Genomic DNA, 16,131 nt, shown 5'->3' on the forward strand with positions numbered 1-16,131 from the left:
AAGTAAGTACCTAAAGGTTGGCAATCCCTAATCATGCATCTTGCTGAAAATCAATGTCACTTATGAAAGCATCTTGTGTTGAAATGATCGGGTCGCTTCCATATCTTGGAGCTAACAAAACTTCTGTATTAAATGGTTCCTATCATCCTATTTTTATAATGTTGATTCTCTACATTCTGTTTGAATATCACAGTTGACAGAACTAAGATTTTCTTAGGCATGATTGCCAAAATTTCCCTTTGATTGATTATCCTGCATTACGGTTAGTATTCATACTTCGCAGTTTTTGCATTGGGCCCCATGTACATACATGAACCTGTTCAGGCTAAATGGCGACTCCCCCCTCTCTACCCCGCAAACCGATTTACTGAACTCAGCACAGAATTGCAGGGAGTATAATTCAAACTATGGAGGTACCTGTGGAGGTACCAGCATCAATATCAGATCAATACATAAAATATCATATTATTCGGCTGAATGGAAATCAAGCCATGCTGGATATTGTTCGGAACATTCATCGCCGTGTTGATCTCCAATCTTTCCCAGAGGTAGGCTATTTTTCATTTATCATGAAGCAAAGGGTATTTTTGAAGTTCAATCACGCACGATCATACACGAATGGTTTCTATTTTCCTATTCCCCTTGAACACGTTCTTGATCACATCACAAGATGAAGCCACCCTCCGCTTGCTTGCTTGCACTTCTCCCGCTTGTACTAGCACTTGGGCAGAACCGAACAGTTACCCTCACAGGTGAAGGTGGCTTGCTACAGTTGGCGGGCTCAGGCGTGGACGGTCAGATCCTCCTGAGCGCGAATGATTGGTGGGGTGTAATCCGCGCTGCGGAAGATCTTGCTGGGGATGTGGAGAAAGTCACGGGCGAGAAACTGACTTTGGGGCATTGGGTGGTGGGAGAAAGTATGAATGGTACGAAAAAAGCCTGGAGGAGTGGACCAGCTGCTTCTGCCTCGGAATCGGGTTCCTGGGGATCTCCTGATGGAGAGACTGGGCATGGTAGTACGGAAAAGAGTAATGGAGAGACGACGGTCTTGTATACGTATTTCCCGACAACTAATAACGTTAATGTAAGTCCATAATTCACTCTACTCCAACGAGGAATCAACTTTCAACCCTTCGAAGCTGACGAGCTGAACCGAAGTACACTGTAGGGCCTGCCGAGAACTTCACAGGCCCCACGCTATCCTCCAACTCCCCCGCGAAAACTGTCATCATTGCCGGCACCGTCGATAAATCCGATGTGATAAACGCGCTCATTTCCTCAGGCAAACTCAACGTCTCCAGCATCCAAGGACAGTGGGAATCGTTCATTTCTCAAGTTGTTGATTCACCACTACCAGGAATCGAGAAGGCGCTGGTAATAGCCGGGAGCGATCTGAGGGGTACGGTATTCGGCTTATATGATGTGAGTGAGCAGATAGGGGTCAGTCCCTGGTGGTGGTTTGCAGATGTGCCAGTTCGGAAAGCGGAGGGCGTCTGGGCACTTAGGGATGGAAGAAAAGTGCAAGGGCCCCCAAGTATCAAGTATCGAGGCATTTTCATTAACGACGAAGCGCCTGCTCTAACGAATTGGATCAAGTAATGCCTTCTTCCCCTGAGTTCTTGGTTCTTAGGAGACTTGAAACGCTAACGGATATAACAGCGAGAATTACAAACCAGGCAAATACGGCCCAGGTTTCAACCACTACTTCTACGCGCACGTCTTTGAGCTGCTCCTCCGGCTGCGCGCGAACTATTTCTGGCCCGCTGAGTGGTCCTCCATGTTCGACGTCGACGATACGGCGAATCAGCCCCTGGCCGATGCGTATGGGATCGTGATGGGCACTTCGCATACAGAACCAATGATGCGGGCCAGTAATGAATGGACGGTGTTTGGGCCGCTGTATGGTGGGAATGGACAGTGGGAGTATGACACTAATAACCAGAGTCTGATTCCGTTTTTCAGGTATGGAGCGCAGAGGGCTAAGCCGTATGTTGGGAATAGTTTGTTTACTATGGCTATGGTGCGTGATTTTCCTTGATATACCTTTTTGTTCTCATTCCTTGCAAGGCTAGGTTTATAGGTGTATTTCAAGGTCCTCTTCTTGGGTGCAATCGCAAAGCGGCCCTGCTGACCTTGATCACAGAGAGGTAGTGGCGACACATCTATCAATATGCCAGCAGTCGAGGCAGTACAGATCCTGAAGGATGTTGTGAATGAACAGCGCACAATCCTGGGGCAAGTCTTCAACGGGACCAATATCACGGATATCCCGCAGATGTGGTGCTTGTACAAGGAGGTCCAAGGGTATTATGAGGATTATGGACTCACGGTGCCGGATGATATTACGCTGTTGTGGTCGGATGATAATTTTGGCAATATCAGGAGGTTGCCACTGGTCAATGAGACGGGGAGATCTGGGGGCGCAGGTGAGTTGGTTTCCGTGTTCTCTTTCTAATCTTCTGGGGATCATAAGGATTAATATGGAGAAATAGGAGTATATTATCATGTGGATTATGTAGGCAGTCCAAGAGACTACAAGTGGATCAACACGATTCAGCTTGAGAAGACCGTTGAGCAGGCAAGACTTCGTCCCCCTTTTCCTCTCCCAATGTTAACAAACTTAGATGCAACTTGCGTACGCGCGCCAAGCAGACCGCATCTGGATTCTCAACGTTGGCGATTTGAAACCCCTTGAGATCCCAATCAACCACTTCTTGGACATGGCATACGACACACCCATGTGGAGTTACGACAGCGTACCTACCTGGCTCAGGCTCTGGGCAACACGTGAGTTCGGGCCCCAACTTGCTGACAACATATCTTCTATCCTCGACCGCTACGGTATGTATGCGGGGCGCCGCAAATATGAGCTCGTAGACCCGACCACATACAGCGTAAATAATTACAACGAAGCGGATGCTGTTCTTTCTCAATGGTCCTCTTTGGCCTCTGACGCTCAAGCTGTCTATGATTCATTGGATTCCGAGTCCAAGGCACCGTTCTATGAGATGGTTCTCCAGCCGGTTCTTGGAGGAGAGGTAGTGACGCAGATTTATATCGGTGCTGCCAAGAACAACCACTTCGCCGAGCAGAAGAGGAACTCGGCGAACAATGTTGCGCAGGCGGTGCTGGATTCATTTCAGATGGATCATGCTCTGACGCAGCGTTATCACGATTTGCTTGGTGGGAAATGGAATCATATCCTCGACCAGACGCATCTGGGGTATGATTACTGGCAGCAGCCAATGCGAAATGCCCTTCCGCCCCTCGCCTGGGTCCAGGAAATGGAAACGTCGCTCGCGGGCAATATTGGTGTCAGCGTCGAGGCTTCAAATGCTACAGTGAGTGGAGATGATAATTATCACGCCCTCTCAAGTAATACACTTGTGTTGCCGCCCATGGATCCGTATGGACCTAAAACGAGGTGGATTGATATCTTCGCCAGAGGAACTACGGGCTGTGAATGGATTGTCACACCTTGGGAAGAGTATGTTATTGCCACTCCCTCGACCGGCACGACAGGAGGCAATAACGGGACAGATACGAGGGTTTACATCTCTGTAGATTGGAGCAAAGCCCCAGCTGCACCAAACACCACGACAGTGAACATCAATATCACCTCTTCCTGCCCGGACTGGGGCAACTACCCGCCGCCGCAAGTGCAGGTCCCCATCGTATCTACAGCGATTCCGCACGGATTCACCGGCTTCGTTGAGTCTGACGGCCACCTCGCCATCGAAGCGGAGCACACCTCCCGCAGCACCGAAGTAAACGGCGTATCCTATCTCACGCTCCCCAACTACGGACGCACCTTATCCGGCGTGATGCTCGTCCCTGCCCTCGCAGCCACCCAGTCTCCAGGCGAAGGCCCCGTGCTGGAATACAACATATATACATTCACCTCCACATCCCACGCCACCGTCACTCTCTACCTCTCACCCAGCCTGAACCAAAACGGCGCCGTGCGACCCCTGCGCTACGCCATCGCCTTCGACAATGAAAGCATGCAGGAAATCCAATTCGTGCCCGACGCCTCGGATGGCAATCTCCCCGATGGCTGGACCGGCGCCGTCAGTGACGCGGTCTGGGGATTGTCGAGCGGGAATCGCACGACGACGATCCATGATCTGAGTGAGGCGGGCGCACACACCCTGAAGATCTGGTGCCTGGAGCCGGCGGTCGTGATCCAGAAGATCGTGGTTGATCTGGGAGGCGTGCGGCCGAGCTATCTGGGCCCGCCCGAGAGCTTTAGAGCGGGGGTTGATGTGGTGGGTGGGTACGAGGGGACGAATGCTTTGGGGGTTGTGCTTAGTCCTGGAGTGGGGAGTGCGTAGGTGCGTGGAATATAGGCGGTGAGATCTGCTCAGTGAAGTTTGGATAGGGGCCTGGATATCTATATGGGATATGAACTAACTAACCTGCTTTCCAAGATCCATACATTTTAGCCAGCAATTGTAAAGGTGAACGTGAAAATAGGGGCAGGCTGCGTGCTTTCATTCCCAGAACCGCACTCGAACCTGTATCAATAGCAGCAATGGCCTTCCTTGAGACATCATCAGCTTACTCAAGGAAAGATGAGGGCATCTCAACACCCCTGAATAAAGAAATTCTCATATATCCATATATAACCACGGAAATTCTACCACGAAAACCGACCCTACCAAAGTCAATGTCCATTTCTGTCTTTGAATCTAAGCAGTTGTTGCTGTTTTGACCTGAGCTGAGCCCTGAGCCCTGAGCTTTATCACTTAAATCAGCCTGAGCCTAGGTATAGAGGTGTCATTTTCCTGCTCCTTGAAAATGGGTTGCAGTGTTTCCTATTATCTATATGTAAAGATAGACAACTTTCTAGTCTCTGATGCCTTGAACACAGCCATCCCCAGGCTCTTAAGATGGTCGGTAACATTTATAAGCAAGGAGTCCGTTCTGGCTTCCTGATAACCAAAGGGATTTCTGCTAGAGTCGACTTTCGATGTTAAGACTCACAAGAGTATAGAATGAGTTTTTCATTATCCTTCTCTGGCTCTTTGTATAACACGATGTTCATAAGATAAATCATCCGCCTAAGCTCAGTTCCATTTACATACCTTAAGTGTTTCCCGCCATTTTATAAACACCGCCTAAGCAAAAACTCCATACCCGAACCCCTCATGATCAATCATATAATAACAGCAGATTCCTCCTGCTGCGAGCTGTCCTTCATCTTCCCACACGTCGAGCATGTCCACCAGCTCGATTCCATGACCGTACTACATACACGGCATCGCCACGTCTGCACCTTGGGCCGTGATGACGCTTCTTTCTTCCTTGCTTCTTCGGCAATCTTCCACGTGATTTCAGCTGGTCGCTGGGACGTGCAAGCGTCGCAGGCGAGGAAGTCAACGGGGTTGTGCAAAGTGCAAATAGGACATGTCCATCCGGTTAGGGGTTTCGGTGCAGCTGGGGCCGGAGCTGGCTTATGTGATGGGGCTGGCGCTGGGGCGCTGGAAGATTTTGAGGTGACGGCCTTTGGTTTCTGTTTCTTTGAAAGAGATTCCGTGACTAAACGGCTTATGTGTCGAGGCTCCTGCCTAGAAGCGCCAAGAGATGCAGCTGAACCAGAATTTGAGGAAGAAGAGCGTCCCGACGCGGCTGGTCTCTGGCGTCCGATTTCGCCGCCTCCATTACCAGTAGGGTTCGAAGGTGTGGCTGGTATAAACTGATCCCCATATTCTCTCTTCTCGTCCTCCTGGACAAGCTCCCACAGCGCCTGAGCAATCGCCCGGTCGTTCGCCTCATCCTCTTCTGCCTTTGTCCTGAATCCGTTTCGTGTCGCTTGGCTGGCTAGGTCCTCGATTTCCTTATCGCTTCTCTTTTCTGATCCACAGCCTTTCAAAACCGTATTTCGACGTTCAATGGCACTCACGATGACCTGTCGAATGTCCGTTCCAGCGCGTACTGGAGCACCACCTAGTCTCTGCCCGGATCCTGAGGAGAGAGTTCGTCGCTTCTCCGCAGCGGCGCGAGCAATCCTCCTCGCCTCATCTCTTGGAACCCTCCTACCACCCAAGCGATGGCCATTAGACAGGAAGCCTTCTCCTGTGTACCCCTTTGCCAACAGAGCTTCATATTCCTTGCGCAACTGGTCCCATAAAGCATGAAAGTTCGCATCGTGTGGCCCGTACACAATATGCGAAAGCTCGTGGAGCATCGTATCGACAACTTGTTCCATAGGAAGGAACTGATTCTTGTCGCCGGGATACCGTAATCGTAGACATATTTTCTCGCCTTTGTTTTGATTGATTCCTTGCAACAGTCAGCTTCGGCTTCTTGTTTGGGTTCCGGGCGTAGCCTTGCGTACCTAGGAGGTTCTGTGCATCGGGATAGAACTCAGCTAATGTGCCAACCTTCCAACTCCGTGCTCTCATGATAGGCTTCACGAGAGAGGAAATCTTCTTTAGGGTGTGCAAGGCCTCCTTCTCCCGAGGGAAATTCTTGAGGTGAGAATATTCGAATATTAGAGCGTCTCGTTCCGCCATCCTTTGAGATCCCGGCTGTTTACCCCTGTTTGTTGATTTCAAGTAGACGGCAGATAGTTTTCCAAAAAGAAGGGGAAGCTCCTAGATCAGAGACAGAGATGCAGCGAATGAATGAATCCTCAAAGAAGGCGTTGGAAGGCTCCAGAAGGCCTGCGGTCTGTGAAGATCTAAGGTAAGATGGGAACCAGGACGGCGAGGCTGAAAGATGGAGTAACAAGACGTAGCGAAGTTCCACGTTGGTCCGTGCCAACCACGAATACCGATCCGTGCTCTGTACGGGCTTTATGCTTATGTTTCGTGGCTGGTACGATTATTCACGATACACGGGATTACTACGTACGGAGTATGGCTCCTTTGGGGTGCGTGCCATGAAACATATTACAAATTCATCCAAATATTACCTTACCTAAGGTAGTTAAGGCAGTCTCTATTCAACACCATATATACTGGAGTCGAACAAATTGAAGCTATTCCCCGGTCTGACAGTGACTATCTCATTGCCTCCAACTTAATAACACCTCGATTCAAAATCTTATAACACAGATGATGACAGGTCTAATTATCAACATTAAGCCTGATTAGATGCAGAAAAAAAGACTATGGCTCTTACCTTTTTGTCGCGCGGACACAACGATTATAAGAAGCTTGTATCACTACTAGAGTCTGGCGGCGAACTCGGCTCATATTGCTACAGAGAGCTATTTGTCTGAACACGGAATCATTCTCTGAACCCAGCCTCCTTACTCTTTTCTTCTAACTCATCCTCCACCTACTGGAGGTGTAGATACATCTTGGTCCTCAACCTTGACTATCTGCCAACTATCCACCTTGGCAAATGATCTTGGCCAATATCTAACTCTCTTCTCCACCCCACCACTCCGAACAACAAGTTCCATATGTGCCTGGAAATCATCCACACACTTCCAGAGATGAGAGCTCCAGATGATCTTATCCCCTTCTCTCAATCCCGCGTTTGCAGCTCTGCCCCCCAGCTTCAAGCCACTAATCATCCCCTTCTCAAAGCTTTCCCTGTCCATCCCAAAATCCAAGACTTCCTGCTGAACAGGTCTCAGACGGTAGGACTTCACATCAGAGATTTCAACCGGCAGTAAGATGACTGACCCTCCGAGCATACTCTTATATCTCCCCACGACTTCCTCGCCCATGAGCGGATGCAGCAGATCCATCCATTCCCATATGCCATGCTCCTCGCCCCTTGCTCTCTTCTTCGCTAGAACTTTGATAGAAAGATCTTCGACTGGTCGCTTCAATTCGGACAGTTCCCGAGCCCGGAAATCTGTCCCGGCAACGAAAGCCCAAGCTCTTGCAGCAATCATCTCCTTTGCGTAGTCGTTGGTTGGTGCGAGTATCATAAGGTCGGCAAGCGGGACGCGAAGGAGGGGATTGGTGTAGTATTTCATGCAAAGCGTGTTAAAAGTTGACGTGAAGTAGTCATCTGTTCGGAAGCCATTGCGGGAAGGAAGATAAAGGGAGAGAAGATTGCTGATTCCTTCGTAAAGCCAATCTATGGTATCATCGGTCGATGGGGGTCCAAGCCAGTTATGAACCATCTCGTAGGACATACGTCGGACAAGGTCATAGTCATGCGCTTGTGCGATTTGGTCATCATAGTCAAAGATATGGCTTCGAGTAAAGCCGGTCCCTCCAAAGCTCATAACTGCGCCATTGTTTCGCACGAAAGCTCGATACGGATTACTCGCAGATGGAGGATCTTGGAAGAATTCCGATACCTTCAGGAGGAATTCGTAGTGGATATCTCTGATGGCTTGGATATTGGGTGGTAGATCACCAAACCAGTAAAAACCATAGTAATCTGGCAGGGTCCAGGGGAGGGCAGCAGATGGATTACTTTGGATCTTTCCGACCATGTAGACTGACTCACACAATATCGAGGAAGGACCCGTCATCTCCACAGGATCTGGACCTTCACCAAATGTCCATACTGCTCGTGTTCCTGAAGGTGCTTTGCTGAGATCCCATGCCACAACAATTCGGCAGATCTCCTCGCTTGCAGGCAAAGGGATGAATGCTATTCCTGAACCCAAGAGTCCTCCTTGATCACAGCGAAGGTCGACCGCGGACTCGCGTGTGCCTTTTTGATCGAGCTCCAACGGAGAAGCACGGCATATTAGCCGCATGTACTCCGGCGTTGATCTTCCTTCCACCCATTCGATATTGGAGTTTTCAAAGCGGGATTTAGCAAGGATGAGCAATTGTGCAAGTGTGTCAAAAGCTTGTCCTGTATCTTCTTCTTCATCTGAATCACTTGATGCGCTGAAACTATTCGTGAAAGAAAGCAGTTCACTATATTCTGGAAGTTGGCGAACTTGGTCAGATGGCACAGTCAGATCGACAAGAAGGCCGGTGACATGTTGAGCCAAGCTGTACTCAGGCGTAATCAAGACTTTGATCGTTGGTAATTCTGACCCCGGCATGATAATAGGATTGTATGAATATCAAGGAGAAGCCGAAGGGCTCGGGGGGTGAACAAAAAGAGAGGAAGGGGGATGTGGGATGAATGCGAGAAGGGGCTGCGACGAACAGCCTCTTGGCGAAGCGTGTTGCTGTGCATCTCTGCTCATTAATCCTTTACCCACAGTGTGAACACACAAGCCATCCTGAAAAATTCGAGTCTCTTGAGTCGCATATATCTATTAGCATCATGGAAGGTATTAACCGCGAATGTGTATATCCATGGATCAAAATCAAAACCAACACAGTATGTCGACCGCCAAGGCTGCGGGAGCTGCCGAGACCTCGCTGATGCATCAACCTGCTTCCTCACCCCACATCCACCTCCTCCATCTCCATCCTATATCACCCACCAGCCTCATCCATTCTCACCCGCGATGTCCGCTGACGATTCTGTATTTCTCGACGTTGTAAGTATTGGCCAGCCCCATCCAGAACCCCAGGTTAAGGATACGGGCAACTGACTCGGCATAGCTTTCATCTGTTCCCAATGACATCAGACTCTACTCCAACCAAGTCGCCGACTATGTAGACAAGCACGTCGAACGAGCATCCAACGCCCTACGGAGCGCTTTATCTTCGGCGCCATGGCTTCCTGAGTCTGCGCGTCCTCGCCCACCTCCACCACCCCCTCGGTCCTTTGTCCAGTCTGCTGCTTCGGCATCGATTTACTCTCAGATCTACGACTGGGTTTCCACGAACAAGATTAAGACGGCTATTGCCCTAATTTCAATCGGAGGAGGGGCCTACCTCCTGGTGAGAAACAAGAAATCCCGTAAGAAACGGAGAGCAAAGAAGGCGAGCAATGGCGCAAGGCTCGAGGTCGTCGTCGTTGCTGGACCTCCGTCCGAACCAATTACTCGGTCCATTTCCTTAGACCTCGAGCGCAGAGGTTTTATTGTCTATGTTGTGTGCAATACAATCGAGGACGAAGTCCTGGTACAAAATGAATCAAGACCCGATATTAGACCATTGATGATCGATATTGTGGATGTAAGTTCCCTCGACTGCTCTCGACCTCAATTCTAACCAACATACCTAGTCTGAGAGTGCTCGTGCCTCCATCGACCGCTTCACACAGTACCTCCAGTCCCCACACGCCCCCTTCCAAGGTGCAAGGCTCCACCGCGTAAACTTACGCTCTCTGATCCTCATCCCATCCCTCACCTACCCCTCCTCGCCAATCGCCACTCTTTCGCCCTCAACGCTCAACGACCTCATAAACACCCGCCTTCTGAATCCCATCCTGACCATACAGACATTCCTCCCACTCCTCACCTCGAACTTGAATTTCGGACTCCCACCAACAGTCCCTAAGCCCTCAGTTCTAGTCCTCACACCTTCTATAATACCTAGTTTGTCACCCGCCTTCCACGCTCCTGAATCCAGCATTGTCGCCGCACTCTCCTCCTTCACGTCCGTCCTCTCCTCCGAACTCTCTCCTCTCTCCATCCCAGTCACCCATTTGCAGCTTGGGACTTTCGACTTCTCCTCTTTCTCTCCTCATAACCGCCACACCCCAACCGTGCAATCCCAACGCGCGGAGACCTTGACCTGGGATGCGCACTCTCGTGAGACGTTCGGAAGGAATTTTGTCGCTGCTAGTTCCAAAGGCTTGGGCAAGGGTAGCTCGCTTAGGGAACTGAACGATGCGGTTTTCGATGCAATGGTTAGGGGGAAGGGTGGTACGGTGAGGGTTGGGATGGGGAGCAAGTTGTATGGGTTTGTCGGGGGTTGGGTGCCGAATGGTTTGGTGAGCTGGATGATGGGTGTTCGGAAAACTAGAGATGATGCGAGAGGGTTTGAGTTTGGAAGGAGTTTGATCACCGCGAGTGAAGATGGAAGCAGATCTACGAGTCCCGGGAGCCCAGGGAGTATAGGCAGGGGAGGGTTTGGGGGCAGCGACTATATTTCTGTGCATGGGAAGGAATCAGAGGATTGAAATGCTAGCCTGCGGACAGACTAATAATTTGGAATAGAAATCCCTCCTCTGACATTCAACGGAAAAGCACCCAGTTCTTATCAACAGGATTTTCATGATTTGGCGTGAATTTTGTTTGGGTACCGTTACACTATTACAATTAACCTCGTTGCAATGTAAAGCACCCTGGGTATCTCTCAACTCCAGTAACCACCCTAAATGTAATAGTTCCACTCTTTTGTGTTTCCAACGCCATCCTTCCAAACATCCGGATCCTCAACCTTGCCCTAAAGATGATAGTCCTAATAATGCCCTCTACCCCTCTGCCGTCTCTGCCCATCCAGCCCTCCACCTCTCCCACCCCTACCCGCACCAAACCACCGTCCCCTCCCTCTCCCCCTCTCCCCTTGCCCTCCCGATTCCGTCGCTCCATACTTCTCCCTCTCCCGCTCCTCTTCCCTCTCAGCATTCTCCCGTAACACACGTTGCTCCTCCTCGATTTCCTCGGGGGTCTTCTCGACCCTCACCGTTGGCTTCGGTAGGTCCGTGGGGAAGCGCGGATGCGCCTTCTTGCATTTCGGCCCGTCTGGGCAGAAGCCCGCCAGATAGAATTCGCAGAGAGTCTTGCGTACGTGCTTTTTTGAGCAGTTGGGTCCCAGAGGGCAGAAGCCGCGCTCATACCAGGGACAGGGCGGGAGGCGCGAGGACGGATCAATGTGTAGGTATAGGCATTCATCTACGATTATCCCTATCAGTATTCTCTCTTCCAAGTCTATTTAAAAACAACGACAGAACCAAAGGGCAGGTAGGCAAAGACACCGGAAGAATAGAAAAAGTGAGGTCCGTACCTCCATTACTGCAATACCCATTGCGCACAAAGAAATTACACTCGGGCATCTTCCTCAGGTTATACTCGTGTAAGAACTCGCAGCTCTCGCCTTTCTTGCACAGGCCGCGCAGCCAATGCTTGCAGACCAGGTTGTTGAAATTGCTGTTGCTGTTGGGCGTGACATGGCGATCGGGACACGCATTTCCTAAGGGGCAGTGTCCTTGCAGGTATGCTTTGCAGATTGGCCGCGTGGGCGGGATCCCAAATCGATGTGAGGCAAGCAGGAATGGGCTGAAGGAGAACGTGTAGCTGGGATTCTGGTGCGTGAGGATTTGGCGGGCGAGGTCGTGTGGACCTGGGCCCGGAGAGATGATTTGCGTATCCATCGTCTGATTCAAGAATGTGTTTTGTGTAGCGCTGTTGTTGATCTTGCGATGGTACCTCAGGTAAGGTACCTTAGTTGAAGTTGGCGGTTGAGAGAATTCAGGGAGGTTGATGTAGCCTCGCTTAGTAATCGGTTCTGGAGGCTACGACTTTCTTCTCCGGGAGACGTATTTACTCAACCTCCTCTCGGATCAATATAACTTTTGAATACTTTGCTGTCCATTCTCTACGTCGGGAGACGAGACTCTTTGGGTTCTTGATTTCTTGTATGATTTGGATACTTGGAAGAACCCTGTGCCTCTTCCTCTTCTGGGTGCCTAACTACAGCTCTGCTCTCGACGAGTCCACCTCTATAAGGGATGAAGAGAAAGCAAGTATTCTGTGGTCAAACTCGTCCGTAATACCACCCCGGGGTCATGTGGCATGTTTATTAATCATAGCAATTACCCACTCCATGCAGTTTCTATGCAGTTGGGGCTTAAGAGGCACAGCAGCTCCCGATTCTAATGCACGCACAATCGATGCTGGCGCCTGCAGGAGCAAGATATCCCCATAAGCTCAAGCTTCGACCAGGCATGGCGGGAAGCCTAGATGATGTGTCACGAATCACGGACTCGCGGCATCTCTAGTAAGCGTTTTTCCAGGATACACGGCTGCTCTTCTGCAGTCTTGCAGCGGGACTCCAGACGAAAAGAATAGCGGTGAGGTGGTAACTTTGTGATTGATCAACTCACGGCTCTTTTGAGGATCTCGCTGGTGACCGAGAAACAGGTCATCTGAAGGCTCCCTGTGACTGGCTTGGGGTTCTGGTGCTGGCCGAGGCAACAGGAGCCAGGCCTAATGAAGTTATATTTGTCGGCATCATTTGTCGGCCTGTGAGAATCGGGACTGTTGGAACTTGGAGAGAAGAGGACCCGGCGCTCTGGATACTTTGCTGCAGATGCCGATATGAAAAGAGACAAATGCTATTATTATCCTGCTTTCTGCCCCCCGGTTGCGGCAAATCGATCGACCTCGTTGCTATCTCGATAAACATATGATCATCTGGCTGGAGCCTCGTCTTGATCAATGCTGAGGCCGGCACATTGTTTTGAGGATTTCTAAAGTCCGAGGAGGCCACGCTCCTGCGTGTCACCGGACACCTATGCACATCAATACGGTGATGGGCGGGGATAGGCCGTCTATCATCATCCGTCGACTCCATCCCGCCTTACAACCCTGACTGGATCATGAATCCTGATGGGGCCAGTTGTCAAATCCATATCCGTTCTATACCAACTACTAGCCTTTTCCTAGATGCTCGAGATCATCAGTGTTCACGACAATGCATCGTTCGTCCCCACTACTTCCACCCTTGAAACTCAATGCACCTCCGAGCATTTAGCCCACGGGACCGGTCTCTCTTGCATAAGCAATAGATATCCCTCCTCAGTGCTTACTGTTGTGTAACAGCTAGCTGCTCTCCATAAGCACAGCTCTTCCCTCACTGCGTACTGTGTACACAGTAGAAATTCACCGGCTACTCCACTTGTCCACATCTCCGGAAGCCATTGAATCCGTGCTTGGCTGCGATGCTCGTTGGGTTGGGGTACCAACTCGAGGCTATCCATATCAGAGCAAATCCACATCTTCTTCGGCTGTTCAGGTACAGCGTATGCAGCAGAGGCAGAATCGGGAATGGCTCTCCTCCCCCCTTTCCTAATCGTTAACTCAATGCTGTTGATAGTTCCGGTTTTTGGGCTCTTTCTTGTTCCTCCCCACCCACAAACGCATCATCATCGAGCTGCCACTCTTGTATCTTTTCCAAGTAAATGTTGCTATACTTTAGTCTATGGGAAGGATCTGTATTGTGATTGGCCCTCCACGGCTATGGTCGTTGACGTGAGCAGGTTGTTGATCCATCGCATGGAACCCCTCCTCGGTTGTTGTCTCTCTCGTACCAATCCCTCGGTATCATCATCAGTCACTTGCTTTTTCGTTGCTTGTTGGCATTCAGCCTCGCGGCAAGGGCAATCTCCCGCTTCTGCATTTTGGTGATACCTAGCCCGGGAAATTGGAAATCCAAATCGATGGGATAAGGCCATGCAGATTTATTCTTCGATCCCCTCTTTTTCACGGCCTAGAGAGTAGATGTTCAGAGGAGATAGAACATTGAATCAGTGAATCGTTCGCTCTGAGTGATTCTACGATGGCTTACTTTGGCCCTGTGCCTCCGCCGATACCATGGGATTCAAGGTTCCAGTGGACTCAGCCTAGGAGGCCCTCCCAGCCTGCAGTTGCAGAGAGCATCTCAAACCTCATGTTTAAGAACGCAGTGTACTATCCCAACTATCGAGTGTATCGAGGGGAGACTCCTGCCTCGATGAACTATAATTGTATCAGTCATGTTTTCTATGCCTTTGCTCATCTATCCCCCGATGGTGGCATTTTTGTGAGTTCCTCAGCGTTTGTATATCCTCAAGCTGATCGTTTCTAGTTGAGCGACGAGTGGGCCGATGCACAGATGGAGGTCGATGGATCCAGAGCCGGTTGCCTAGGCTCGTTCACGCGTCTCAAAAGGCAGCATCAACACCTGCAACTCATCATATCCATCGGCGGAGGGGGCGCCTCCCAGAATTTCGCGAGTGTAGCAGCCAGTGCAGCAACACGAGACAACTTCGGACGTTCTGCAAAAGGACTCGTAGACGCATCTGGCTTCGACGGCATTGACAGTACATCCCCTCCCTCCTCGTCTCGAGTCTACACTAATGTGAGACAGTCGACTGGGAGTATCCTAACGACGTCGAACAAGGCCGCAACTTCCTCGCGCTCCTCGCAGCCATCAGGCTACATCTCCCAGACGACCGCTATCTACTCACGGCAGCACTTCCCGCTGGCCAATGGGCGCTCCAGAATATCGATTTATACAAAGCGCAAGACTACCTCGACTTTATCAACCTCATGGCGTACGATTTTGCCGGTCCTTGGTCCCCAACTTCCGGTCATCATGCTCAGCTCTTCCCAGGGTCGGCTGGTGAACCATCGGGGAGTACGGCGGTTGAATACGTGATATCGACGGGCTTCAGAGCGCAGAAGATATTGCTAGGTGTTCCGGTATATGGACGTTCATTTCTAGGAGCCACGGGGCCGGGACAAGCATACAGTGGGACTGCAGGCGAAGATGGAACGTTCGAATACAAGGACCTACCAAGACCCGGTACGGAGGAGATTATCGACAGGCGTGTGGTAGCCGCTTTTTGCACAGGTGGTGATGGTGGGTTCGTTACGTACGATAATCCGGAAACAGTGAAGGTTAAAGCTGGTTATTGTCGAGAGAAACGACTTGGCGTAAGTTGCTTTCTTGCTTGCCGATATGTGGTGACTAATGATACTATAGGGACTATTCTACTGGACTGGTACTGCGAATGCCCCTCCCGGTCCCAGGAGCTTAGTATCGGAGGGCTTCAAGGCGCTTCATAACGCGTGACTGATGGCTGTTCGAAAGTGTCTTTGTATTTGTACGGATGGACGTATGGCCTCATTGATCAGAGTATATGACAATAAGATGCCTTTGGGAATCAGGGATACAACATGCAACGGTTGGGTACGAAAGGGGTTAGCTTGTCATGGTCAGGGTGACAAACGAAAGCACGGGAAGATCACCCGGAACGCTGTCCGCAAAGTGCGAGGATATGAAGGACGTTAATTTAACCTCATGTTGCACAGTATTTCTCTGGGACGGTGGATTGGCTATTACTATAATAAGAGGGGCATATAATCGTTTTGTTTCTATAAACGGTAGAGGACCCGCCCACAACAGCATGATAGCAAAACCCCTCTGCTTACCTTACATGTAAGGGCCTTTTGCCTCGGCTGTTCTTGAGCCCATTCTTCGCTTCACTACAACATTTCCAACATGACTGATAAACCCAGCACCTAGTCGCCAGCTATCTGTGGAAATCGATGGTTCGGCCTCTGTTCATGAGCCTCGACAATCATCATGAGAA

General features: G+C 50.3%; 6 protein-coding genes across 6 annotated transcripts; 3 read left to right on the forward strand and 3 right to left on the reverse strand.

Annotated features, from left to right (window-relative positions):
* Positions 1 to 557: 557 nt before the first annotated feature.
* Positions 558 to 4,643, forward strand: M430DRAFT_61803 (glycoside hydrolase family 115 protein). The gene is made up of 6 exons (XM_024868947.1): positions 558 to 1,084; positions 1,159 to 1,595; positions 1,660 to 2,020; positions 2,144 to 2,426; positions 2,493 to 2,578; positions 2,625 to 4,643. Exons 1-6 carry the CDS (start codon positions 671 to 673, stop codon positions 4,332 to 4,334), a joined length of 3,291 nt encoding a protein of 1,096 aa, XP_024717045.1. The 5' UTR covers positions 558 to 670; the 3' UTR covers positions 4,335 to 4,643.
* A 303-nt stretch (positions 4,644 to 4,946) lies between these two features.
* M430DRAFT_45581 (hypothetical protein) lies at positions 4,947 to 6,734 on the reverse strand. The gene is made up of 2 exons (XM_024867778.1): positions 6,341 to 6,734; positions 4,947 to 6,285 (listed from the first exon to the last, which is right to left on the reverse strand). Exons 1-2 carry the CDS (start codon positions 6,516 to 6,518, stop codon positions 5,159 to 5,161), a joined length of 1,305 nt encoding a protein of 434 aa, XP_024717046.1. The 5' UTR covers positions 6,519 to 6,734; the 3' UTR covers positions 4,947 to 5,158.
* Positions 6,735 to 7,182: 448 nt separating this feature from the next.
* M430DRAFT_37444 (hypothetical protein) lies at positions 7,183 to 9,044 on the reverse strand. Its single transcript, XM_024867124.1, has one exon. It carries the CDS (start codon positions 8,972 to 8,974, stop codon positions 7,277 to 7,279), a length of 1,698 nt encoding a protein of 565 aa, XP_024717047.1. The 5' UTR covers positions 8,975 to 9,044; the 3' UTR covers positions 7,183 to 7,276.
* A 344-nt stretch (positions 9,045 to 9,388) lies between these two features.
* Positions 9,389 to 10,978, forward strand: M430DRAFT_128788 (hypothetical protein; the record flags this gene model as incomplete). Its single annotated transcript, XM_024862080.1, has 3 exons — positions 9,389 to 9,421; positions 9,486 to 10,004; positions 10,054 to 10,978. The coding sequence occupies 3 exons, from the start codon at positions 9,389 to 9,391 to the stop codon at positions 10,951 to 10,953; spliced, it is 1,452 nt and encodes a 483-aa protein (XP_024717048.1). The 3' UTR covers positions 10,954 to 10,978.
* On the reverse strand, positions 10,819 to 12,212 carry M430DRAFT_61807 (hypothetical protein). Its single transcript, XM_024868948.1, has 2 exons — positions 11,781 to 12,212; positions 10,819 to 11,668 (listed from the first exon to the last, which is right to left on the reverse strand). The coding sequence occupies exons 1-2, from the start codon at positions 12,145 to 12,147 to the stop codon at positions 11,235 to 11,237; spliced, it is 801 nt and encodes a 266-aa protein (XP_024717049.1). The 5' UTR covers positions 12,148 to 12,212; the 3' UTR covers positions 10,819 to 11,234.
* Positions 12,213 to 14,333: 2,121 nt separating this feature from the next.
* Positions 14,334 to 15,611, forward strand: M430DRAFT_22887 (glycoside hydrolase family 18 protein; the record flags this gene model as incomplete). The annotated part of the gene is made up of 4 exons (XM_024864785.1): positions 14,334 to 14,576; positions 14,622 to 14,856; positions 14,904 to 15,472; positions 15,522 to 15,611. 4 exons carry the CDS (start codon positions 14,334 to 14,336, stop codon positions 15,609 to 15,611), a joined length of 1,137 nt encoding a protein of 378 aa, XP_024717050.1.
* Between the last annotated feature and the right edge of the window lie 520 nt (positions 15,612 to 16,131).

This window comes from Amorphotheca resinae, assembly GCF_003019875.1.
Source record: "Amorphotheca resinae ATCC 22711 unplaced genomic scaffold M430scaffold_13, whole genome shotgun sequence".
Classification (NCBI taxonomy): Eukaryota; Fungi; Ascomycota; class Leotiomycetes; order Helotiales; family Amorphothecaceae; genus Amorphotheca; species Amorphotheca resinae.

Excerpts from the sequence above, each read along its gene's own strand:
- M430DRAFT_45581 (XM_024867778.1), bottom strand. The coding sequence starts at position 6,518 with ATGGCGGAACGAGACGCTCTAATATTCGAATATTCTCACCTCAAGAAT. Across the intron at positions 6,286-6,340 it reads CGATGCACAGAACCTCCTAG|GAATCAATCAAAACAAAGGC; the intron begins GTACGCAAGGCT and ends GACTGTTGCAAG.
- M430DRAFT_37444 (XM_024867124.1), bottom strand. The coding sequence starts at position 8,974 with ATGCCGGGGTCAGAATTACCAACGATCAAAGTCTTGATTACGCCTGAG.
- M430DRAFT_61807 (XM_024868948.1), bottom strand. The coding sequence starts at position 12,147 with ATGGATACGCAAATCATCTCTCCGGGCCCAGGTCCACACGACCTCGCC. Across the intron at positions 11,669-11,780 it reads TGGGTATTGCAGTAATGGAG|ATGAATGCCTATACCTACAC; the intron begins GTACGGACCTCA and ends GGATAATCGTAG.
- M430DRAFT_61803 (XM_024868947.1), top strand. The coding sequence starts at position 671 with ATGAAGCCACCCTCCGCTTGCTTGCTTGCACTTCTCCCGCTTGTACTA. Across the intron at positions 1,596-1,659 it reads GCTCTAACGAATTGGATCAA|CGAGAATTACAAACCAGGCA; the intron begins GTAATGCCTTCT and ends CGGATATAACAG. Across the intron at positions 2,427-2,492 it reads GGGGAGATCTGGGGGCGCAG|GAGTATATTATCATGTGGAT; the intron begins GTGAGTTGGTTT and ends ATGGAGAAATAG.